Here is a 27,630-nt window from a genome sequence, read left to right on the forward strand (position 1 = left end):
ACAATAGCAAAATTTTAATGATTTTCATTTCAATACAATAGCAAAATTTTAACGATTTTCATTTCAATACGATAGCAAAATTTTAATGATTTTCATTTCAGTACAATAGTAAAATTTTAACGAGTTTCATTTCAATACAATAGCAAAATTTTAACGATTTTCATTTCAATACGATAGAAAAATTTTAATGATTTTCATTTCAGTACGATAGCAAAATTTTAACGATTTTCATTTCAATACAATAGCAAAATTTTAACGATTTTCATTTCAATACGATAGAAAAATTTTAATGATCTTCATTTCAGTACAATAGCAAAATTTTAACGATTTTCATTTCAATACAATAGCAAAATTTTAATGATTTTCATTTCAGTACAATAGCAAAATTTTAACGATTTTCATTTCAGTACAATAGCAAAATTTTAACGATTTTCATTTCAATACAATAGCAAAATTTTAATGATTTTCATTTCAATACGATAGAAAAATTTTAATGATTTTCATTTCAATACAATAGCAAAATTTTAACGATTTTCATTTCAATACAATAGCAAAATTTTAATGATTTTCATTTGAATACAATAGTAAAATTTTAATGATTTTCATTTCAGTACAATAGCAAAATTTTAACGATTTTCATTTCAATACAATAGCAAAATTTTAATGATTTTCATTTCAATACAATAGTAAAATTTTAATGATTTTCATTTCAATACAATAGTAAAATTTTAATGATTTTCATTTCAGTACAATAGCAAAATTTTAACGATTTTCATTTCAATACAATAGCAACATTTTAATGATTTTCATTTCAATACAATAGAAAAATTTTAATGATTTTCATTTCAGTACAATAGCAAAATTTTAACGATTTTCATTTCAATACAATAGCAAAATTTTAACGATTTTCATTTCAATACAATAGAAAAATTTTAATGATTTTCATTTCAGTACAATAGCAAAATTTTAACGATTTTCATTTCAATACAATAGCAAAATTTTAATGATTTTCATTTCAATACAATAGTAAAATTTTAACGATTTTCATTTCAATACAATAGCAAAATTTTAATGATTTTCATTTCAATACAATAGTAAAATTTTAATGATTTTCATTTCAGTACAATAGCAAAATTTTAACGATTTTCATTTCAATACAATAGCAAAATTTTAATGATTTTCATTTCAATACAATAGTAAAATTTTAATGATTTTCATTTCAGTACAATAGCAAAATTTTAACGATTTTCATTTCAATACAATAGCAAAATTTTAATGATTTTCATTTCAATACAATAGTAAAATTTTAATGATTTTCATTTCAGTACAATAGCAAAATTTTAACGATTTTCATTTCAATACAATAGCAAAATTTTAACGATTTTCATTTCAATACAATAGTAAAATTTTAACGATTTTCATTTCAATACAATAGCAAAATTTTAATGATTTTCATTTCAATACAATAGTAAAATTTTAATGATTTTCATTTCAATACAATAGCAAAATTTTAACGATTTTCATTTCAATACAATAGAAAAATTTTAATGATTTTCATTTCAATACAATAGCAAAATTTTAATGATTTTCATTTCAATACAATAGCAAAATTTTAATGATTTTCATTTCAATACAATAGTAAAAATTTAATAATTTTCATTTCAGTACAATAGCAAAATTTTAACGATTTTCATTTCAATACAATAGCAAAATTTTAATGATTTTCATTTCAATACAATAGTAAAATTTTAATGATTTTCATTTCAATACAATAGCAAAATTTTAATGATTTTCATTTCAATACAATAGTAAAATTTTAATGATTTTCATTTCAATACAATAGCAAAATTTTAACGATTTTCATTTCAGTACAATAGCAAAATTTTAACGATTTTCATTTCAATACAATAGCAAAATTTTAATGATTTTTATTTCAATACAATAGCAAAATTTTAACGATTTTCATTTCAATACAATAGAAAAATTTTAATGATTTTCATTTCAATACAATAGCAAAATTTTAATGATTTTCATTTCAATACAATAGCAAAATTTTAATGATTTTCATTTCAATACAATAGTAAAATTTTAATGATTTTCATTTCAGTACAATAGCAAAATTTTAACGATTTTCATTTCAGTACAATAGCAAAATTTTAATGATTTTCATTTCAATACGATAGCAAAATTTTAACGATTTTCATTTCAATACGATAGCAAAATTTTAATGATTTTCATTTCAGTACAATAGCAAAATTTTAACGATTTTCATTTCAATACAATAGCAAAATTTTAACGATTTTCATTTCAATACGATAGAAAAATTTTAACGATTTTCATTTCAATACGATAGAAAAATTTTAATGATTTTCATTTCAGTACAATAGCAAAATTTTAATGATTTTCATTTCAATACAATAGCAAAATTTTAACGATTTTCATTTCAATACGATAGCAAAATTTTAATGATTTTCATTTCACTACAATAGCAAAATTTTAACGATTTTCATTTCAATACAATAGCAAAATTTTAACGATTTTCATTTCAATACGATAGAAAAATTTTAATGATTTTCATTTCAGTACGATAGCAAAATTTTAACGATTTTCATTTAAATACAATAGCAAAATTTTAACGATTTTCATTTCAATACGATAGAAAAATTTTAACGATTTTCATTTCAGTACAATAGCAAAATTTTAACGATTTTCATTTCAATACAATAGCAAAATTTTAATGATTTTCATTTCAGTACAATAGCAAAATTTTAACGATTTTCATTTCAGTACAATAGCAAAATTTTAACGATTTTCATTTCAATATAATAGCAAAATTTTAATGATTTTCATTTCAATACGATAGAAATATTTTAATGATTTTCATTTCAATACAATAGCAAAATTTTAACGATTTTCATTTCAATACAATAGCAAAATTTTAATGATTTTCATTTGAATACAATAGTAAAATTTTAATGATTTTCATTTCAGTACAATAGCAAAATTTTAACGATTTTCATTTCAATACAATAGCAAAATTTTAATGATTTTCATTTCAATACAATAGTAAAATTTTAATGATTTTCATTTCAGTACAATAGCAAAATTTTAACGATTTTCATTTCAATACAATAGCAACATTTTAATGATTTTCATTTCAATACAATAGCAAAATTTTAATGATTTTCATTTCAGTACAATAGCAAAATTTTAACGATTTTCATTTCAATACAATAGCAAAATTTTAACGATTTTCATTTCAATACAATAGAAAAATTTTTATGATTTTCATTTCAGTACAATAGCAAAATTTTAACGATTTTCATTTCAATACAATAGCAAAATTTTAATGATTTTCATTTCAATACAATAGTAAAATTTTAATGATTTTCATTTCAGTACAATAGCAAAATTTTAACGATTTTCATTTCAATACAATAGCAAAATTTTTACGATTTTCATTTCAATACAATAGCAAAATTTTAATGATTTTCATTTCAATACAATAGTAAAATTTTAATGATTTTCATTTCAATACAATAGCAAAATTTTAATGATTTTCATTTCAATACAATAGTAAAATTTTAATGATTTTCATTTCAATACAATAGCAAAATTTTAACGATTTTCATTTCAGTACAATAGCAAAATTTTAACGATTTTCATTTCAATACAATAGCAAAATTTTAATGATTTTCATTTCAATACAATAGCAAAATTTTAACGATTTTCATTTCAATACAATAGCAAAATTTTAATGATTTTCATTTCAATACAATAGCAAAATTTTAACGATTTTCATTTCAATACAATAGCAAGATTTTAATGATTTTCATTTCAATACAATAGTAAAATTTTAATGATTTTCATTTCAGTACAATAGCAAAATTTTTACGATTTTCATTTCAATACAATAGCTAAATTTTAATGATTTTCATTTCAATACAATAGCAAAATTTTAATGATTTTCATTTCAATACAATAGTAAAATTTTAACGATTTTCATTTCAATACGATAGCAAAATTTTAATGATTTTCATTTTAGTACAATAGCAAAATTTTAACGATTTTCATTTCAATACAATAGCAAAATTTTAACGATTTTCATTTCAATACAATAGCAAAATTTTAACGATTTTCATTTCAATACAATAGTAAAATTTTAATGATTTTCATTTCAATACAATAGCAAAATTTTAATGATTTTCATTTCAATACAATAGTAAAATTTTAATGATTTTCATTTCAATACAATAGCAAAATTTTAACGATTTTCATTTCAATACAATAGCAAAATTTTAATGATTTTCATTTCAATACAATAGCAAAATTTTAACGATTTTCATTTCAATACAATAGCAAAATTTTAATGATTTTCATTTCAATACAATAGTAAAATTTTAATGATTTTCATTTCAGTACAATAGCAAAATTTTAACGATATTCATTTCAATACAATAGCAAAATTTTAATGATTTTTATTTCAATACAATAGCAAAATTTTAACGATTTTCATTTCAATACGATAGAAAAATTTTAATGATTTTCATTTCAGTACAATAGCAAAATTTTAATGATTTTCATTTCAATACAATAGCAAAATTTTAACGATTTTCATTTCAATACGATAGCAAAATTTTAATGATTTTCATTTCAGTACAATAGCAAAATTTTAACGATTTTCATTTCAGTACAATAGCAAAAGTTTAATGATTTTCATTTCAATACAATAGCAAAATTTTAACGATTTTCATTTCAATACGATAGCAAAATTTTAATGATTTTCATTTCAGTACAATAGCAAAATTTTAACGATTTTCATTTCAATACAATAGCAAAATTTTAACGATTTTCATTTCAATACGATAGAAAAATTTTAACGATTTTCATTTCAATACGATGGAAAAATTTTAATGATTTTCATTTCAGTACAATAGCAAAATTTTAATGATTTTCATTTCAATACAATAGCAAAATTTTAACGATTTTCATTTCAATACGATAGAAAAATTTTAATGATTTTCATTTCAATACAATAGCAAAATTTTAATGATTTTCATTTCAATACAATAGCAAAATTTTAATGATTTTCATTTCAGTACAATAGCAAAATTTTAAGGATTTTCATTTCAATACGATAGAAAAATTTTAATGATCTTCATTTCAATACAATAGCAAAATTTTAACGATTTTCATTTCAGTACAATAGCAAAATTTTAACGATCTTCATTTCAGTACAATAGCAAAATTTTAACGATATTCATTTCAGTACAATAGCAAAATTTTAAGGATTTTCATTTCAATACGATAGAAAAATTTTAATGATTTTCATTTCAATACAATAGCAAAATTTTAATGATTTTCATTTCAATACAATAGTAAAATTTTAATGATTTTCATTTCAATACAATAGCAAAATTTTAACGATTTTCATTTCAGTACAATAGCAAAATTTTAACGATTTTCATTTCAATACAATAGCAAAATTTTAATGATTTTTATTTCAATACAATAGCAAAATTTTAACGATTTTCATTTCAATACAATAGCAAAATTTTAATGATTTTCATTTCAATACAATAGCAAAATTTTAACGATTTTCATTTCAATACAATAGAAAAATTTTAATGATTTTCATTTCAATACAATAGCAAAATTTTAATGATTTTCATTTCAATACAATAGCAAAATTTTAATGATTTTCATTTCAATACAATAGTAAAATTTTAATGATTTTCATTTCAGTACAATAGCAAAATTTTAACGATTTTCATTTCAGTACAATAGCAACATTTTAATGATTTTCATTTCAATACAATAGCAAAATTTTAACGATTTTCATTTCAATACGATAGCAAAATTTTAATGATTTTCATTTCAGTACAATAGCAAAATTTTAACGATTTTCATTTCAATACAATAGCAAAATTTTAACGATTTTCATTTCAATACGATAGAAAAATTTTAACGATTTTCATTTCAATACGATAGAAAAATTTTAATGATTTTCATTTCAGTACAATAGCAAAATTTTAATGATTTTCATTTCAATACAATAGCAAAATTTTAACGATTTTCATTTCAATACGATAGCAAAATTTTAATGATTTTCATTTCAGTACAATAGTAAAATTTTAACGAGTTTCATTTCAATACAATAGCAAAATTTTAACGATTTTCATTTCAATACGATAGAAAAATTTTAATGATTTTCATTTCAGTACGATAGCAAAATTTTAACGATTTTCATTTCAATACAATAGCAAAATTTTAACGATTTTCATTTCAATACGATAGAAAAATTTTAATGATCTTCATTTCAGTACAATAGCAAAATTTTAACGATTTTCATTTCAATACAATAGCAAAATTTTAATGATTTTCATTTCAGTACAATAGCAAAATTTTAACGATTTTCATTTCAGTACAATAGCAAAATTTTAACGATTTTCATTTCAATACAATAGCAAAATTTTAATGATTTTCATTTCAATACGATAGAAAAATTTTAATGATTTTCATTTCAATACAATAGCAAAATTTTAACGATTTTCATTTCAATACAATAGCAAAATTTTAATGATTTTCATTTGAATACAATAGTAAAATTTTAATGATTTTCATTTCAGTACAATAGCAAAATTTTAACGATTTTCATTTCAATACAATAGCAAAATTTTAATGATTTTCATTTCAATACAATAGTAAAATTTTAATGATTTTCATTTCAATACAATAGTAAAATTTTAATGATTTTCATTTCAGTACAATAGCAAAATTTTAACGATTTTCATTTCAATACAATAGCAACATTTTAATGATTTTCATTTCAATACAATAGAAAAATTTTAATGATTTTCATTTCAGTACAATAGCAAAATTTTAACGATTTTCATTTCAATACAATAGCAAAATTTTAACGATTTTCATTTCAATACAATAGAAAAATTTTAATGATTTTCATTTCAGTACAATAGCAAAATTTTAACGATTTTCATTTCAATACAATAGCAAAATTTTAATGATTTTCATTTCAATACAATAGTAAAATTTTAACGATTTTCATTTCAATACAATAGCAAAATTTTAATGATTTTCATTTCAATACAATAGTAAAATTTTAATGATTTTCATTTCAGTACAATAGCAAAATTTTAACGATTTTCATTTCAATACAATAGCAAAATTTTAATGATTTTCATTTCAATACAATAGTAAAATTTTAATGATTTTCATTTCAGTACAATAGCAAAATTTTAACGATTTTCATTTCAATACAATAGTAAAATTTTAACGATTTTCATTTCAATACAATAGCAAAATTTTAATGATTTTCATTTCAATACAATAGTAAAATTTTAATGATTTTCATTTCAGTACAATAGCAAAATTTTAACGATTTTCATTTCAATACAATAGCAAAATTTTAATGATTTTCATTTCAATACAATAGTAAAATTTTAATGATTTTCATTTCAGTACAATAGCAAAATTTTAACGATTTTCATTTCAATACAATAGCAAAATTTTAACGATTTTCATTTCAATACAATAGTAAAATTTTAACGATTTTCATTTCAATACAATAGCAAAATTTTAATGATTTTCATTTCAATACAATAGTAAAATTTTAATGATTTTCATTTCAATACAATAGCAAAATTTTAACGATTTTCATTTCAATACAATAGAAAAATTTTAATGATTTTCATTTCAATACAATAGCAAAATTTTAATGATTTTCATTTCAATACAATAGCAAAATTTTAATGATTTTCATTTCAATACAATAGTAAAAATTTAATAATTTTCATTTCAGTACAATAGCAAAATTTTAACGATTTTCATTTCAATACAATAGCAAAATTTTAATGATTTTCATTTCAATACAATAGTAAAATTTTAATGATTTTCATTTCAATACAATAGCAAAATTTTAATGATTTTCATTTCAATACAATAGTAAAATTTTAATGATTTTCATTTCAATACAATAGCAAAATTTTAACGATTTTCATTTCAGTACAATAGCAAAATTTTAACGATTTTCATTTCAATACAATAGCAAAATTTTAATGATTTTTATTTCAATACAATAGCAAAATTTTAACGATTTTCATTTCAATACAATAGCAAAATTTTAATGATTTTCATTTCAATACAATAGCAAAATTTTAACGATTTTCATTTCAATACAATAGAAAAATTTTAATGATTTTCATTTCAATACAATAGCAAAATTTTAATGATTTTCATTTCAATACAATAGCAAAATTTTAATGATTTTCATTTCAATACAATAGTAAAATTTTAATGATTTTCATTTCAGTACAATAGCAAAATTTTAACGATTTTCATTTCAGTACAATAGCAAAATTTTAATGATTTTCATTTCAATACGATAGCAAAATTTTAACGATTTTCATTTCAATACGATAGCAAAATTTTAATGATTTTCATTTCAGTACAATAGCAAAATTTTAACGATTTTCATTTCAATACAATAGCAAAATTTTAACGATTTTCATTTCAATACGATAGAAAAATTTTAACGATTTTCATTTCAATACGATAGAAAAATTTTAATGATTTTCATTTCAGTACAATAGCAAAATTTTAATGATTTTCATTTCAATACAATAGCAAAATTTTAACGATTTTCATTTCAATACGATAGCAAAATTTTAATGATTTTCATTTCACTACAATAGCAAAATTTTAACGATTTTCATTTCAATACAATAGCAAAATTTTAACGATTTTCATTTCAATACGATAGAAAAATTTTAATGATTTTCATTTCAGTACGATAGCAAAATTTTAACGATTTTCATTTAAATACAATAGCAAAATTTTAACGATTTTCATTTCAATACGATAGAAAAATTTTAACGATTTTCATTTCAGTACAATAGCAAAATTTTAACGATTTTTATTTCAATACAATAGCAAAATTTTAATGATTTTCATTTCAGTACAATAGCAAAATTTTAACGATTTTCATTTCAGTACAATAGCAAAATTTTAACGATTTTCATTTCAATATAATAGCAAAATTTTAATGATTTTCATTTCAATACGATAGAAATATTTTAATGATTTTCATTTCAATACAATAGCAAAATTTTAACGATTTTCATTTCAATACAATAGCAAAATTTTAATGATTTTCATTTGAATACAATAGTAAAATTTTAATGATTTTCATTTCAGTACAATAGCAAAATTTTAACGATTTTCATTTCAATACAATAGCAAAATTTTAATGATTTTCATTTCAATACAATAGTAAAATTTTAATGATTTTCATTTCAGTACAATAGCAAAATTTTAACGATTTTCATTTCAATACAATAGCAACATTTTAATGATTTTCATTTCAATACAATAGCAAAATTTTAATGATTTTCATTTCAGTACAATAGCAAAATTTTAACGATTTTCATTTCAATACAATAGCAAAATTTTAACGATTTTCATTTCAATACAATAGAAAAATTTTTATGATTTTCATTTCAGTACAATAGCAAAATTTTAACGATTTTCATTTCAATACAATAGCAAAATTTTAATGATTTTCATTTCAATACAATAGTAAAATTTTAATGATTTTCATTTCAGTACAATAGCAAAATTTTAACGATTTTCATTTCAATACAATAGCAAAATTTTTACGATTTTCATTTCAATACAATAGCAAAATTTTAATGATTTTCATTTCAATACAATAGTAAAATTTTAATGATTTTCATTTCAATACAATAGCAAAATTTTAATGATTTTCATTTCAATACAATAGTAAAATTTTAATGATTTTCATTTCAATACAATAGCAAAATTTTAACGATTTTCATTTCAGTACAATAGCAAAATTTTAACGATTTTCATTTCAATACAATAGCAAAATTTTAATGATTTTCATTTCAATACAATAGCAAAATTTTAACGATTTTCATTTCAATACAATAGCAAAATTTTAATGATTTTCATTTCAATACAATAGCAAAATTTTAACGATTTTCATTTCAATACAATAGCAAGATTTTAATGATTTTCATTTCAATACAATAGTAAAATTTTAATGATTTTCATTTCAGTACAATAGCAAAATTTTTACGATTTTCATTTCAATACAATAGCTAAATTTTAATGATTTTCATTTCAATACAATAGCAAAATTTTAATGATTTTCATTTCAATACAATAGTAAAATTTTAACGATTTTCATTTCAATACGATAGCAAAATTTTAATGATTTTCATTTTAGTACAATAGCAAAATTTTAACGATGTTCATTTCAATACAATAGCAAAATTTTAACGATTTTCATTTCAATACAATAGCAAAATTTTAACGATTTTCATTTCAATACAATAGTAAAATTTTAATGATTTTCATTTCAATACAATAGCAAAATTTTAATGATTTTCATTTCAATACAATAGTAAAATTTTAATGATTTTCATTTCAATACAATAGCAAAATTTTAACGATTTTCATTTCAATACAATAGCAAAATTTTAATGATTTTCATTTCAATACAATAGCAAAATTTTAACGATTTTCATTTCAATACAATAGCAAAATTTTAATGATTTTCATTTCAATACAATAGTAAAATTTTAATGATTTTCATTTCAGTACAATAGCAAAATTTTAACGATATTCATTTCAATACAATAGCAAAATTTTAATGATTTTTATTTCAATACAATAGCAAAATTTTAACGATTTTCATTTCAATACGATAGAAAAATTTTAATGATTTTCATTTCAGTACAATAGCAAAATTTTAATGATTTTCATTTCAATACAATAGCAAAATTTTAACGATTTTCATTTCAATACGATAGCAAAATTTTAATGATTTTCATTTCAGTACAATAGCAAAATTTTAACGATTTTCATTTCAGTACAATAGCAAAAGTTTAATGATTTTCATTTCAATACAATAGCAAAATTTTAACGATTTTCATTTCAATACTATAGCAAAATTTTAATGATTTTCATTTCAGTACAATAGCAAAATTTTAACGATTTTCATTTCAATACAATAGCAAAATTTTAACGATTTTCATTTCAATACGATAGAAAAATTTTAACGATTTTCATTTCAATACGATGGAAAAATTTTAATGATTTTCATTTCAGTACAATAGCAAAATTTTAATGATTTTCATTTCAATACAATAGCAAAATTTTAACGATTTTCATTTCAATACGATAGAAAAATTTTAATGATTTTCATTTCAATACAATAGCAAAATTTTAATGATTTTCATTTCAATACAATAGCAAAATTTTAAGGATTTTCATTTCAGTACAATAGCAAAATTTTAAGGATTTTCATTTCAATACGATAGAAAAATTTTAATGATCTTCATTTCAATACAATAGCAAAATTTTAACGATTTTCATTTCAGTACAATAGCAAAATTTTAACGATCTTCATTTCAGTACAATAGCAAAATTTTAACGATATTCATTTCAGTACAATAGCAAAATTTTAAGGATTTTCATTTCAATACGATAGAAAAATTTTAATGATTTTCATTTCAATACAATAGCAAAATTTTAATGATTTTCATTTCAATACAATAGTAAAATTTTAATGATTTTCATTTCAATACAATAGCAAAATTTTAACGATTTTCATTTCAATACAATAGCAAAATTTTAATGATTTTCATTTCAATGCAATAGCAAAATTTTAACGATTTTCATTTCAATACAATAGCAAAATTTTAATGATTTTCATTTCAATACAATAGTAAAATTTTAATGATTTTCATTTCAGTACAATAGCAAAATTTTAACGATTTTCATTTCAATACAATAGCAAAATTTTAATGATTTTTATTTCAATACAATAGCAAAATTTTAACGATTTTCATTTCAATACGATAGAAAAATTTTAATGATTTTCATTTCAGTACAATAGCAAAATTTTAATGATTTTCATTTCAATACAATAGCAAAATTTTAACGATTTTCATTTCAATACGATAGCAAAATTTTAATGATTTTCATTTCAGTACAATAGCAAAATTTTAACGATTTTCATTTCAGTACAATAGCAAAAGTTTAATGATTTTCATTTCAATACAATAGCAAAATTTTAACGATTTTCATTTCAATACGATAGCAAAATTTTAATGATTTTCATTTCAGTACAATAGCAAAATTTTAACGATTTTCATTTCAATACAATAGCAAAATTTTAACGATTTTCATTTCAATACGATAGAAAAATTTTAACGATTTTCATTTCAATACGATGGAAAAATTTTAATGATTTTCATTTCAGTACAATAGCAAAATTTTAATGATTTTCATTTCAATACAATAGCAAAATTTTAACGATTTTCATTTCAATACGATAGAAAAATTTTAATGATTTTCATTTCAATACAATAGCAAAATTTTAATGATTTTCATTTCAATACAATAGCAAAATTTTAATGATTTTCATTTCAGTACAATAGCAAAATTTTAAGGATTTTCATTTCAATACGATAGAAAAATTTTAATGATCTTCATTTCAATACAATAGCAAAATTTTAACGATTTTCATTTCAGTACAATAGCAAAATTTTAACGATCTTCATTTCAGTACAATAGCAAAATTTTAACGATATTCATTTCAGTACAATAGCAAAATTTTAAGGATTTTCATTTCAATACGATAGAAAAATTTTAATGATTTTCATTTCAGTACAATAGCAAAATTTTAACGATTTTCATTTCAATACGATAGAAAAATTTTAATGATTTTCATTTCAATACAATAGCAAAATTTTAATGATTTTCATTTCAGTACAATAGCAAAATTTTAATGATTTTCATTTCAATACAATAGCAAAATTTTAATGATTTTCATTTCAATACAATAGCAAAATTTTAACGATCTTCATTTCAGTACAATAGCAAAATTTTAACGATTTTCATTTCAGTACAATAGCAAAATTTTAACGATTTTCATTTCAATACGATAGAAAAATTTTAATGATTTTCATTTCAGTACAATAGCAAAATTTTAACGATTTTCATTTCAGTACAATATCAAAATTTTAACGATTTTCATTTCAATACGATAGAAAAATTTTAACGATTTTCATGTCAGTACAATAGCAAAATTTTAACGATTTTCATTTCAATACAATAGCAAAATTTTAACGATTTTCATTTCAGTACAATAGCAAAATTTTAACGATTTTCATTTCAGTACAATAGCAAAATTTTAACGATTTTCATTTCAGTACAATAGCAAAATTTTAACGATTTTCATTTCAGTACAATAGCAAAATTTTAATGATTTTCATTTCAATACAATAGAAAAAAAATGCAGTATACATAAATTCAAAACTGACATTCATCAACAAGACTTATTTTTATGGGCTGCAAGTGTGTCTACAATGGGCCACATGTTTACCATGCTTGCTGTAGGGTTTAGCAGATGAATGATAAAAGAAACCAAAATGGCAACACCTAGGTAATTTTGTTTTTTATGGTCATGCGAACGAACACTGAAATCCCACCGTATTCTCCCTGATCTTATGCAGATTAGACGATCTTGGGTTGTATAAGAAAGCCGTTTGAAGAACAACAGAATTTGTTTGAGGAAGGCGAGCTGTACATATGTGGTACATTGAAGAATGATGTATTGTTAGAAGCTGAGAGAACAGAATTAAGTTAAAAGGTGATGCGAATTACGTTTGACTCGAGAAAAGAGGGTGCTATCAATTTCTATCATTTTCGTAACCCCATTGGAGTTTGAAATGACTTTTATTAGTTGAAAATACTTTGAGTTAGCATGTTCCTGTGAAAACTTACTTGCTTTTGGAAGTGGAAAAAAAAGCAATTCAAATAAAATGAAAAAAGAAGAGGGTTAGCTATTAGAGCCATTTGCTTTTTAGTGTTAGTCAGACTCACTTCGCCCTTCAATCATGATGCACTGGCATTGCGATCCATTGACACCTTTTTCATTTGACAAACGTACGTAGAGAAACTTTGAAATATATTTTTTTTTTCACTCTTTATCATTTTGGTAACTTTTTAACTGTTCTTGTGTATATTTTTGATTATATGTTTTCTCTCTCTATATATATATATATATTGTTGTTTTTTTGTTTTTTTAGATAGATATGGGTATGACATATGATGAATTATCTGTGTTTGGTCGACTGCGGCAAATTGAACGTTGTGGGCCTTACAGCATGTTTACGAAATTAATTCATCTTTGGCAACCAAAAGCAACTGACATAGACCCACACAACAAAACGGTAAGGATAATTAGCTAATATATATATATATATATATATATATATATATATATATATATATATATATAACTACTTCATTTACTCACATAAATTTAATATACGAAAGTATAGATTTATGCGTAAACTTTAAGTATTTACTTCAACAGTGCTCAGTATGTAGGTAGAGCAAGTTAGTAATTTATAAAATATATATGAAACGCAGAATATTCAGTGTATCTTAATCGCCATATATATTTTATAAATTACTATATATATATATTCATTGTCATTCATTCATTAAATGCTCTGTAATTACATTGAGCTTCTTAAATAAGTATTGGTATATATAAAAATGAAATAAAAGTGAATAAAAAATACTTCCACAGAAATATATATATATATATATATATATATATATATATATATATATATAAATTATTTGCTATAATAATTAAATACCTACAGAGACTAGTGTTTCATCTTTTTGGGAATCTTCAGTGCAGGATGTCACGATTAACACCAGTCGATAGATTTGAACCTGGCAACACGAGCCATCTCTGGCTCGATTAGCAAAGACCATATCCAATCGGCTATCATTAGCCGCATGAAACAACGTTGAATTTAAACATTTTATTTAAAAAAATTTTTTATGTCAGTCACAGTGATCTAATCGTTATACGATGATCTATGCATATATATTTATATATATATATATATATATATATATATATATATATATATATATATATATATAGATATATAGATATATAAAATAAAAAATTACACCTTGTCTAGGCAGCTGAGTTTAACGCATATCTTCTTTTTCTTTTAATAATATTATTGGAATTCTTTCCTCTTTTCCTTGTACCTATTTGTGAATTATTCCACGAATTTCGTCCTTTTGGATTATTTTGGACCATCTTCCAATTACGCGATTTCCTTGGATTTTACTTGTGCGAATGGAAATTTAACTAACTTTCTTGGATTTACATTTTTGGATTTTACCGTCATTGGATACTTTACCTTTCGTCAGACTATCCATTCACGTGAAATCACCTTTTTCTTCACCCTATTCCCTCTGCTTCACTTTTTGTTATCAAGTAAGACCTTTGACTTACTTGCAGTTCAATCAAATACTTTTGCAAGCAAAATCCGATTCCGCATTTTGCTAATTCCTACCCTCTGATGAGAAGGAAAGTATTTCTTTGAAACTCCGCAGATTAAGGACTATCCACTTATTTAGTGCTTCCTTTTCAAATTAAATGTTTTTAACTCTTTTTCAAAGTGTTTTAACATGTTTTATTAACTATTTGCTCTTATATATATATATATATATATATATATATAAGTGTGTATACATGTGCAGACACTTATAACTGGGTAAAGTTTGCATGTCATGACCTGGAAACAAGATGTTTGGCAGAGTCAGTGGTGTAGCAAAGAGGTGAGGGATGATAGGGTCATTTCACCCCGAGTGGCACATGCCAGGGAACAGCATTTTGAGGGGATAAAAATAGAAAATAAAAAAATATATTTTGATTTTCTTTGACTGTATATGTATGCAAGTACTGTAATGAAAGGCAGGACTAATAACAGAAGTCTAAAATTAGATCCTTGATTATAATTCCATGAAAATGAATATTTTGAGGGCTTTCAGGAATTTTGAAGGTTAACGGATTATCAACGGCCAATGAGGGAGTGGGTGGCAAATCTTACGAGTGCACTGGGTTGCAAAAACAGTTGCTATGCCACAGAGTTGAGTTAGTTTTATGTAAAAACTGAAAATTAGTGAAACTGAGTGAAACACAAGACAAAGTATATTAGAAAGTATGGTGTTATAGTATTAGGACCATAGTTTTTAATATACTTTTTAAAATATTTTTATATTTCAATTAAAGACTAAAATTTTGAATAATAATTACACAAGACTATTTTTTAAATACAAAAATAATTTTCTTTTGAATAAATTTTTTTTTATTTTAATTACACAAAACTTTCATTTTTTTTATTTTCATTTTAGTCGGTTTGCATTTTTACATAATTCTAACTCAGTTGGCCATTTTGTTTCAAGGTCGTGGCATGGATACTTTACCTACGATTGTTAATTACTTTACTTTCTTTCTCTCCCCCTCTCTCTCTGTCTCCCTCTCTCTCTCTCTCTCTCTCTCTCTCTCTGTCTTTTATTTTATTTTTATTTTTTTCCTTTTTGTATTTTCGTTTTTTTCCTTTGGTTTTTATTTTTTTATTTTCCTGCTTTCATTTTTTTCTTTTATCTTTATCTTTTTCCTTTTCTTAAAATATATATGAGAGCGAGGAATTTGAATTGGGAGCTAAACATTAAAACAAATAGCACCACCCTATGTTGAAAATAACATCAAAGAAAGCAGAAAGAAAGAAAAAAAAACCCTTCATGTTTGTACTTACTAAATTTATATGATGGGACTTATATATTATTCCATGTAGCCACATAAAATTTTATAAGAGATAGGATATTTTTTATATTGATTTTCAGTATTCACATTAACATTGCTCAATACGGCTTAATCACATTAACACACCGATTCTCATTATATCACCGAAGTTAAGCAATGTTGAGCCTGGTCAGTACAAGATGGATGACCATTTTTGGAATACAAGATGGATGACCAATTTCAGAATATCAGCTGCTGTGTATGTAGGAGGATGCAAAAGTTAAAAAAACCTAACATCCTCATCTCCCCTAACAGGGATATACATGCGACTGGGGATTGCTTGTGAATTTCATATTCCTATTAAACTTCCTCCTTTGAAGAAAGTCGGTTAAACCCACCTAAGATTAATGTCACAGTTCCATTATTTTTTTTTCAATATGTGAGTACAGCTAGGTAGTAAGCTATGAAAATATATATGGTAATTAAGCTACACAGAATTTTTTGTGTTTTATCCTCATAAGGATTTATTGAGCATTATTCTGTGTAGCTTAATTGCCATATATATTTTCATAGTTTATTTATATATATATATATACTAGTATGGATACTCGTTGTAGCCCATTTGGACATGAAGTTCAGTTTAGACATAGCTGCTATACTTAGAATATTGAGCAACCCCCATAAAAGAACGGAATCACCCAAAAAAGAAGTATGTGACAACTTCCCCTGGAACCCCACCCCTAAAAAAAGTTAATGAATCAAAACAACTTTTCTTTCAATCAAAATAGCAGCAAGTGCCTGTCCGACCAAAAAAAACAACTAGCCGCAGTAGGCAGGCTCGAACCTGAAAAACGAAAGAAGGAAAAAATGTTACTAAGAAATGCTTTTGCCCATCGGACCACAATGACTTATGACGTCATGACCCTGCAAAATAATGTTTTTAAACATACTTTCAGTTTGCTATGCATATGTGACTTGCGAAAATCATGACATGAAAAGTGACTCCTCCCCCGCCTTGCAAGAAATGGTCCAGTTGACCACCACAGAATTTTTTTTTTCTAATTTTCACATATTATGCATTGCCGTCTGTGCTCTCTCTCCTCTCTCTCCACTGCTGGTCTCTCCTTGCCTTATTCGCCATGGGGTATGCCTTGACAGCTTCTCTCCAGCAGCTGTGGTAATTTGATAAGGCATATTGATACTGGCATTTTCAAAAATGTGGAAAATCTGACCCATTAGGCTGGAAAAATCGATATAGTTCTGTCTTCATCCCCCATTCCAAAGTGTTAGGAAGTGATTTAAAAAAAGAAAGAGAGGAAATAGTTCATCAGTAGAACAAAGGTTATAGGAAGTGAGGTTAGTAGAAAGACGATGAAAAGGAAGTGGTTCATCAAGATACACAAAGGCCATGAGAAATAGGATTGTTAATTGTTAATGACTAGGACAAAAGGACTGAACATAGAAGTTAATATATTTAGAGTTAATTGACGGACAGTTTTAGGAAAGGGAGTGAGTTTTACAGACCTTCTTGAAGGAGTTGACGACAGATTACAGTTGAGAACAGTGGACAACAGTTGGCAGCTCAGAGTTCCCCGACAGAGATTGAAGTCAAAACTGCATGAGAGTAGATAGGACTAAGAAGGAAATCACTGGGGACCAATGCGACCAGACAGCTAATGACGGACAACATTTGAGGTTCCTTTTTCTACACTATGTGACAGTATATCATACACACACACACTGCTCAACTGAGTTTTCTTGGGTCTCAAATGTAAAACGTATTTAAATGCTCATTGTGTTCTTATCTGATAAAAGCAAAAAAAAAAAAAAAAACTAATAAAATTTGTGTGTCTAACATATATAGCAAAATCACAGTAATTGGTTCCTGTTAGATTACCAAAGTTAAGCATTATTGAGCCCGGTCAGTATTAAAATGAGTGACAATTTGGGAATTCCAGAAGCTGTATGTGCTCTCCGCTTATCTTGGCATTGTTTCTACAGGGTGGCCACAAAGTCTGGCTACATAATCTACAGGATTTGGATTATCTTACATGAATCAAACATTAGTTTTTGAGTGGCATAAGAGATTCAAGGAAGGCAGAGAGTCTTTGAGGGATGGTGAGAGATATGAGAGGAGTAAGGAAGTCAGAATACCAGAGTTGGTTGGTCAAATGTAGATTATGTAGCCAGACTTTGTGGCCACCCTGTAGTTGTCCTGGATTCCTCCTTTCCACTGGACTCCAGCAGTGTCAATTCAGAAGAGGTGTGACTGGTGATTGCGTACTCCTTACGTCACAGTTACACATGCAGCTACCTTTAGAGAGTGTATCCATCGTCATTCGAGACTGAACGGAGACAATGATGATGATGAACATCGAACAAAATTTTTCATGAACAGAGTTTCTTTTCACAGACTCTACATCTATAGAGCACATTAACACAGAATTGCTTCCTTGTAGACTACAACGGTCGTCTTCAAATCTAATATTGGCGAATACTTATCACGAACCTTCTTCATAAATAATTCAATTTTGTTTGTTCCATCCAGTTTCAATCCTCTCGTACTATTTTTCATCATTCAATTGATAATTTATCCACCTCATTAACACTTACCCTTGAGTGGCTTTTTGTCTTGATAACTGGCTGCTCATTAATAAAGAGAAGAAAAAAAACCCAACTAATATTAAAATCTTTTTTTTCTTTGCAAATGAGTAAAATCATAATTGTTGTGCAACCAACAACATCCAATGGTAATCAATTTCAATTTTATGATCAAACAATCTAATGAGGGTACGGTTAAGGGTTAACCGTAATAAGAATTAATGAGTGTAAGTCATTGGAACAATATCATAGCAATCATTAGTAGTGGAAATTGGGTAAATTGGATTACTTAAGGGGACGGCTCATCAAGAACTTGTCTACATTGGACTTGAAGATGACAATATTGTAGTCAGCTGGAAAGCAGGCAAACAGAAGAGAGTTCCATAGACATGCAGTTCTAAGAAAGAAACTTTGTTCATGGAATCCACGTTTAGGTCAATTGACTGTGATGACGACTTCAAATACCTGGGAGGCTATTCCGAAAGCGAAAATGATATGAATGTTAGGATCATGCTAGCATGGAGTGCACTTCATTCTTTAGAGAAAGTATGAAAATCTCTAATCAAGAAAGAAATCAAGACCAGGGTCTTCAAAGCCTGCATAGATTCAACTTTTCTGTACGGCTCAGAATCATGGGTGCTAAGCATATCACGCCGAAAACATCTCGATAGTAAATATACAAGAATGCTTCGACTAGCCTACAACATATCATGGAAAAGTCACCCAACAAACAAGTCATTGTATGGTTTCCTACCTTGTGTTTCCAATATTTTGAGACCGAGGCATCTAGCACTTGTCGGTCATATTCGTCGCCATGATGAACCGGCAGAAAAGCTCCTACTTTGGACTCCAGATGTAAAAAGGAGAGTTGGACATCCATGTGTAACACTGAAATCCATTATTGGAGAGAAAACTGGTCTGGCAGGAACTGAGTTGGTTGCTGCAATGGCCGATTGAGAACTCTGGCAATCGGAATTTGTTCACATTTCACCTGTGTCTGCTGGTATTGGATGAAATAACAACGTTTAGGTATTTTTATTATACTTGTGAACACCTGCAGTCCCCTTGGCAGCCGACAATGCAAGAGATGGTGGCATGGCCAGAGGAGGAGATGAAAGAGAAGAAAAACATGGAAACAGCGTTTGGGTCAGCGGTTGTCGAGCAGGGAGAACATGTGTCACAAATACAGACAAATCCAGTTCAAGCAATTTTTATGAGTATTCGATATCAATATGGACTCTATTGTGATACTCGTGCTCTGCCCAGTATCGAGCTTGAGATTATGTCCCATCCGGCCCTCATGGGAAGGCTAGTAAAACTGCAAAGTTTGAATATTTGTAAATCTTATAGAATCTTTTATTTTCTTGCAGGTTGCTGAGAAAGTGAAACATTTTTTCAAGTGTTACGCCATCAATCGTCACAAGATGACGGTGTTAACGCCGTCGTATCATGCCGAGTGCTATTCACCTGACGACAACCGATTCGATTTGCGACCATTCCTTTACAATGTTGCTTGGACATGGCAATTCAGGAAAATTGATTCCTTGGTAAGTGTTGTAGTCCTGTAAGAGTCTGGAAGAAAGACAACTTGGTAATAAGGGGAAACAAAATATATTGAACAAAAAATCAAATACAAAGAATATAAAGAATGTGGTTTTACATCATTTCGACATTCCACAGTGCAAGACTTATGTATGCCTTGTATGCTAACACAGACAAACATATTCTCACGGTCTTTATAATGTGTGGAAAAGTTCATTATTATCTCTAAGGTGGATACACCACAGCAGTAAATAAAAAGCATGGGTTGACTCGCCCTACAATCCTTATTATTTGAATAATGTTAACCAGGTTTGTGGAGTTGGAAGATCTTAACTGACTCTGATTAGGATTTTAAAATATTTGGGTGATTGTGTCTAAAGATCGCAGTCAGATAAGAATGTGAGAAAAATACCAGTATAGGGATTAAAAATGGTTTTATGCTGTTTTTGTTAAATATTATTAAATTATATTGTTATTTATAAATATTATTAAATTATTTTGCTATCAATAAATGTTATTAATTATATTGTTAGAAGTAAATATTATAAAAAATATTATTTAAAATATTATTAAATTATATTGTTATTAATAAATATGATTAAATTATATTGTTATTAATAAATATGATTAAATTGTTATTAATAAATATTATCAAATTATATTGTTATTAATAAATATTATCAAATTAATAAATATAGTTTTATTTTTTGTTATTAAAAATATTATTTGTTATTAATAAATATTGTTAAATTACACTGTTATTAATAAATATTATTAAATTGTATTGTTATTAATAAATATTATTGAATTATATTAATAAATATTGTTAAATAATATTATTATTAATAAATATTAAATGAGAAATGATTGAGTTAAAAATTTGAGTTTGGTTTTTAGATAAACATGATATAAGGTCAAATTTGGTGGCCATTTTGTTTTGATTCAGCTTATTCACATTATGCTGACACTTTTCAATCATGATTTTCTCAATTTTGCATGCATAAAACTAACTGGATTTTAAATAGGAATGATTCCTCCATTAGTAATATTTAACAAACAAAACCCCCAAAAAACAACATAAAACTATTTTTATACTGAATTTCACTTGCATTAAAAATCTGACTCTGATTTCTAGCATTTTTTCAAGTCTGACCTCAGATCTGACTCCTTCCAAAACCTATGACTTTGACCTGATGTAAACAGCCATTAATTATAATTTTTGTTTGATTTTGGATAAAATTAACAAATGTAAAAAAATGTTGCCAGTAGAAAGAACAGGATATTAGTTAAAGATAAATGAAACAATATACAGTATAATCACAATGACACACTGGTTCTCATTAGATCACTGAAGTTAAGCAACATCAAAGTTGGTCAGTATTAGATGGGTGACCATTTGAGAATACCAGACGCTGTGTGTTACACCTAGCTGTGAACAAATAGCGCCACCAAACCACAGCACGGTGACTCTGACACAACCTCTGAATGGTTGACTTGCTGATTGATGCACTAACACAAACACAGACCTTAATACTGACCCCAACCCCAGTCAATGCCAGACAAGCCATCAACTTCCATGGTGCTGGTTCTGTTGATCCATCCACCATTGTGCTTGACATGTCCAAAACAGCAGAGACACTCTCAAATAGAGATGGAATTTGAAGTTTCCGCAAAATTTTCCTCTCAATGATTGATTAGCTGACTATCCCGTTATAGACAAGTTTTCATGGCTTGCATTGATCTGCTTTTGTGACAATATTTTTTTTTTTTTACTTGGGAGTCACCACTTATCAAGGCTCGAATGCCACTCGAGAATAAGAGTTAATGAATGTAAGGTGGTAGTGTAGTAACCGTTAATGGTGTAAATTGGGTAGAATTTGATTATTTATGGGGATGGCTCAACAGGAACTTGTTTACATTCGATTTGAAGGTTACCATGTTCTATTCAACTGGGAGGTAGGTCAGTGAAACAGTGTTCCATAAGCGGGCAGTTCTGAGGAAGAAACTTTGTTCATGGAATTTGCGTTTAGATTTAGGCACAAATAGAGAATAGGGGAAATCATATATAGTGGTTGTAGGTAGTCAAATGTTTTTGTGAAAGTTTGGCAAGGGGGTAACCATAGATTGGAGTTCAGTCGAGCACTTGCCATGAAAATAGCAACAGAGCAGAGGCTTCTGTCGAAAAAGGTTGCAAGGAAGAGAAGAGGGCATTAGCTGCTAGGTTTCGAAGCCAGTTTTGAACTTTATAAGGCAGGCTAGTGTGCACTGAGCAGCTCCTTCCCAGATGTGGCAGCAGTATTTTATTTTATGACGTACCGGGTTCTTTTACAGATAGAGGATTACATCAGCAATGTTGCTGGGACGTTTGTTTGCCATTTAGTTTGGTCTATAGTATCCCCCTCATGAAGTTGCTAAGCTTTCAAGTTCTTGTACACTCCAGGTCTTGCATGGGCGGCCAATGCTAGACAAGCCATCAACTTCCATGATGTAGGCTCTGTTTATCCACTCACCATTGCACTAAACATGACCAAATCAGTGAAGAAACTTCTCATATAGTGCTACCTCCAGAGGTGGGATTTGAAGCTTCCATGAAGAATGAAGTCACTGATTTGGTCTTTCACCTTTGTATGGCATATTCAGCAAAGTACCAATAATGTGGCAGGAAACCAGATGGGGATGATAATGATGATGCAGGTTTAATGCTTATTATCATACGACAGTAACTCCCAAAATAAACGAAATTCCTCAAAAATCCTTTACAATTTTGAAATTCTTTTAAAATATGTAATTGCGACTGAATTCTTTTAAAATATGTAATTTTTGCGACTGAAAGGGCATGTGGAGTACTGCAATTATTCTTTCCACTTTCATAGTTTTTTTTAGAAGATATAATTTAAAGATATCTGAAAAATTATAGGCAGATAATGTTATCAATTTGACTTATTAGCAACTGTGTGCTCCTCTGTTTACATGGTATCGGGGCGAATGAACATATATTGCACTGCTCCACCACCACCACCCCCACCCCCAATAAAAAGAGAAGGGGATGCCTGGGAAGATGATATCATAACAAACGAACTGTTCCATATATATGTATTTACAAAGTATTCACCACTTATCAAGGCCCAGAGGCCACTCGATGATGAAGGTTAATAAGTGTAAGTCAATAGGACAATGACATAGTAATTGTTAGAATTGATAAATTGGATAGGAACGACTCATCAAGAACTTGTTTATGTTGGACTTAAAGACGACCATATTCTAGTCACTCAGAAAGCAGGTAAATGGAAGACAGTTCCACAGGTGTGCAATTCTAAGAAAGAAGCTTTGTTTATGGAATCTACGTTTAGGTTTAGATACGGATAAACAGTGGGGGAAATTATTAATAGTGTTTTCAGTTAATAAAAAAAAAATAATGCACAAACTTAACTACTGTCCTCCGTGACACTATGAAAGATTTGTACAAGTGTTTTCAGTTCTTTTCTGATACACGGTTTTAATGTAATTCTTAGTTATTTTTGCCTGATTTTCTTTGATTTAGACATTAAATCATGACAAAATAAACACATTGAAAAATTGGCAAATTTTCATGTATGCGGACCTGTCAGATGTTTAGGGTATTAGTTTACTACTAATATCTTCCATTTGGAAACTTTCTTTTCAAATACAAGGGTTTTCATGTTATTCTTAATTTGTTTTCGCTGATTTTCTTTGATTTAGACATAAAATCATGACAAAATTAACATATTGGAAAATCTGCAAATTTTCATGCATGCAGACCTGTCAGATATTTAGGGTTTTCGTTTCAATCTAGTATCTTCCATTTACAGACTTTCTTTTCTAATACAAGGGTTTTAATGTTATTCTTAGTTATTTTTGGCTGATTTTCTTTGATTTAGACATAAAATCATGACAAATTTAACACATTGAAAAATGGGCAAATTTTCATGTACGCAGACCTGTCAAATTTTCCAGATTTACTTTCAATCTAGTTTCTTCCATTCGGAAACTTCCTTTCTAATACAAGGGTTTTAATGTTATTCTTAGTTATTTTTGGCTGATTTTCTTTCATTAAGACATAAAATCAGGACAAAATAAACAAATTGGCAAATTTTCATGTACGCGGACCTGTCAGATTTTTAGGGTTTTAGTTTCATTCTAGTATCTTCCATTTGGAAACTTTCTTTTCTAATACAAGAGTTTGAATGTTATTCTTAGTTATTTTTGTCTGATTTTCTTTCATTTAGACATTAAATCATGACAAAATAAACACATTGAAAAATTGGCAAATTTTCATGTACGTGGACCTGTCAGATTTTCAGGGTTTTAGTTTCGTTCTAGTATCTTCTTTTTGGAAACTTTCTTTTCTAATACAAGGGTTTTAATGTTATCCTCAGTTTTTTTTTGGCTGTTTTTTTTATGATTTAGACATAAAACAATAATAATTACAATAATATATAGATGTATATATACAAGGTTATGTCTATGTGTGTATGTATGTATATATGTACGTATCTCTACTATTGTATTAAAGGAACTTTGTGAGTTCGTTCCCTATGAACTTTAAAATGAGGAGACCGATTTTTATGAAAATTCACACGAAGATACTTCATCGTCCTGGCCATGTTCTTTGATAGGTTTTGTATAGGAATGTCTTCTATATGTATCGATAATCAAAATAATCCAATGAAAGAAGGCACAACTATTTTTACCTGATTTTCAACCTTACACAGCTTAACATCACAAGTGCATTTGAGACGTTTTATTTCCACACATGCAGTATGGCTAGGCATATAAAATCAACAGTAGGTTCTTTGATATGACAGCGGTAGGCTCAAAATTAATATTTCTGTTTAGAGCACAATTGAAGCATGTTACTTGATTTTTACATTTTTAAACTTTAATGTAACTTAATCCACAATAAATTGTAGTCTACACTGCAGTGTAGACGACAATTTATTGTGGATTAAGTCACTTCAGAAAGGTATTTGAAGCTTCCTTCCAGTGCATGGGGATGGATCCCCAACTAGAGCAAGCAATCAATCAATTTAATTGAAAAATGGGCGATTTCACTGATTTCGATGACAATAGAAATATGGGAGTTTGAAACATTTCTTGATCATTATTAAATCCCAGTCATCATCGAGTCTCCCTACTAGTGTATGCATACATCCGTGTGAGTGTCTACCTTTTGTAATGAACATATGATGATGTTGGTTATTTCATATTTTATCTCTTGTTCCTGCTGCTGCTCAGTAAGTCCTTTCACACACACTTAGTCTTAACTTTTAAACCACCATCTTTGTTTTCCAGACAATGAAAACAACAAGCAAAGGAGATCACTCTAAAAACTTAACACAAAATCAGAACTTCTTTTTTTTTTTTTTTTTGCCCTTGCTTTAGGGAGGCTGGTTTTCCCTCCACACACATTAAAAACGGCCTTGGGTCACATTTGCTTTCGTGGGGAAGCAAATAAATAGGGGAAAAAAACAAGGGCAGTTGACTTAACAGTTGCTTGCAAATCCCTAGGGATGAACTCATGGTTCGCAATGTTGTTTCTTTGAAGTTGAGAGGCTCCCAAACTTGTTTTAATAAATCATGTAGGAAGCATTATGATTGGTTAATTAATACTCTTTTACTTTTTAATTGTAATCTCATTGTTTTTTAGATAAAGTTGTAAGCAATGATTTGGCACACTTCCCGTTTCTACTCTTGTTTTGTCCTTTTTTCTATTTTCTTTTGATTTTTTTATTGAAATAAAATTTAATATCTATTTTTTCTTTGAATTTGTTTTTGTTTGTAGGCTCATGAATTGGACACTTATGACCAAATGCAATTGTAAAACAACCACTGTGTCTTAACATCTAATCTACCAATGAAACGCTTGATCTACGAATAAAACGCTTGATCTACCACTGAAATCTGTGTGTCATCAACCGGTGAAAACAGAAAAAAATGAATAGAATATTGTTGTATAAAACTACCAAATGACGAGGAAGGTTTTCTCTTTTCTTTTTTATTTTCACATTTTTGCTTCATTTAATTAACTTGAAAAAATGCATTTAATTAATTTTAAACATCATATTTACTATTTAACATCATTATATGTGTGTGTCCATTTTATATATATATACAGGGTGATTGGAAAGTTACTTATTAATATGTAATAAACAACGAATGAAAGAAAAAAGAGAAGTAAATTAAGAGAGGTAAGAGAAAACTCCAGAAGATTGCTCAATTATTAAGAAAGTATAAAAATAAGAGTGTGATACTGATTTATGTGTTACAGAAAATCAGAAAAACATTGGTACTGTCGGTTTATATATATATATATATATATATAGTGTCCAAAAAATATGCTGATGTACTCACACTTCAAATGACTAGAAAAACCTTTATTTTTGAACATAGAGTGAAATGGAATAACTTAGTATACAGAAGACAAATATAATTGAAGAACCGTGTTTGCAAGTGTTCAAATTGATGATCATTGTATATATTATAATAAATCCGTATTCCTGCCTGTTTGTTTCCTTCTTTGTTCACAATGCTGTCCTAACATATATAATATATATATATATGTGTTATGACGTCATATATGGGGGGGGGTAAAAAATCAAGGTAAATTTACAGGACAGCTTGCTATTATATATATATATATATATATATATATATATATGGTCATTATATCTGAAATATAATTCTTTCAAGAATATAATAATAAATAATAATAATAGAATTCAATATGGTGGCAACATTCGACACTAGGTTTTCAAAGTGCCTGTGAACTGCATCAACTGATTTCACAAGGACTT

The 27,630-nt window shown here is 26.6% G+C and overlaps 1 protein-coding gene across 2 annotated transcripts in view; it reads left to right on the forward strand.

Annotated features, from left to right (window-relative positions):
* LOC145286190 (glutamine-dependent NAD(+) synthetase-like) overlaps positions 1 to 27,338 on the forward strand; it is a 146,807-nt gene extending 119,469 nt beyond the window's left edge. For both annotated transcript variants that reach the window (XM_080134983.1, XM_080134982.1), the window contains 3 exons: positions 14,139 to 14,282; positions 20,644 to 20,820; positions 26,619 to 27,338. In XM_080134983.1, coding sequence (XP_079991109.1) covers positions 14,139 to 14,282; positions 20,644 to 20,820; positions 26,619 to 26,657 — 360 coding nt within the window. In that variant the 3' untranslated portion in view covers positions 26,658 to 27,338. The remainder of the gene's footprint in view (positions 1 to 14,138; positions 14,283 to 20,643; positions 20,821 to 26,618) is intronic.
* Positions 27,339 to 27,630: the final 292 nt, after the last annotated feature.

This window comes from Euprymna scolopes, chromosome 10 (genome assembly GCF_053919585.1).
Source record: "Euprymna scolopes isolate OS-2025 chromosome 10, ASM5391958v1, whole genome shotgun sequence".
Classification (NCBI taxonomy): Eukaryota; Metazoa; Mollusca; class Cephalopoda; order Sepiida; family Sepiolidae; genus Euprymna; species Euprymna scolopes.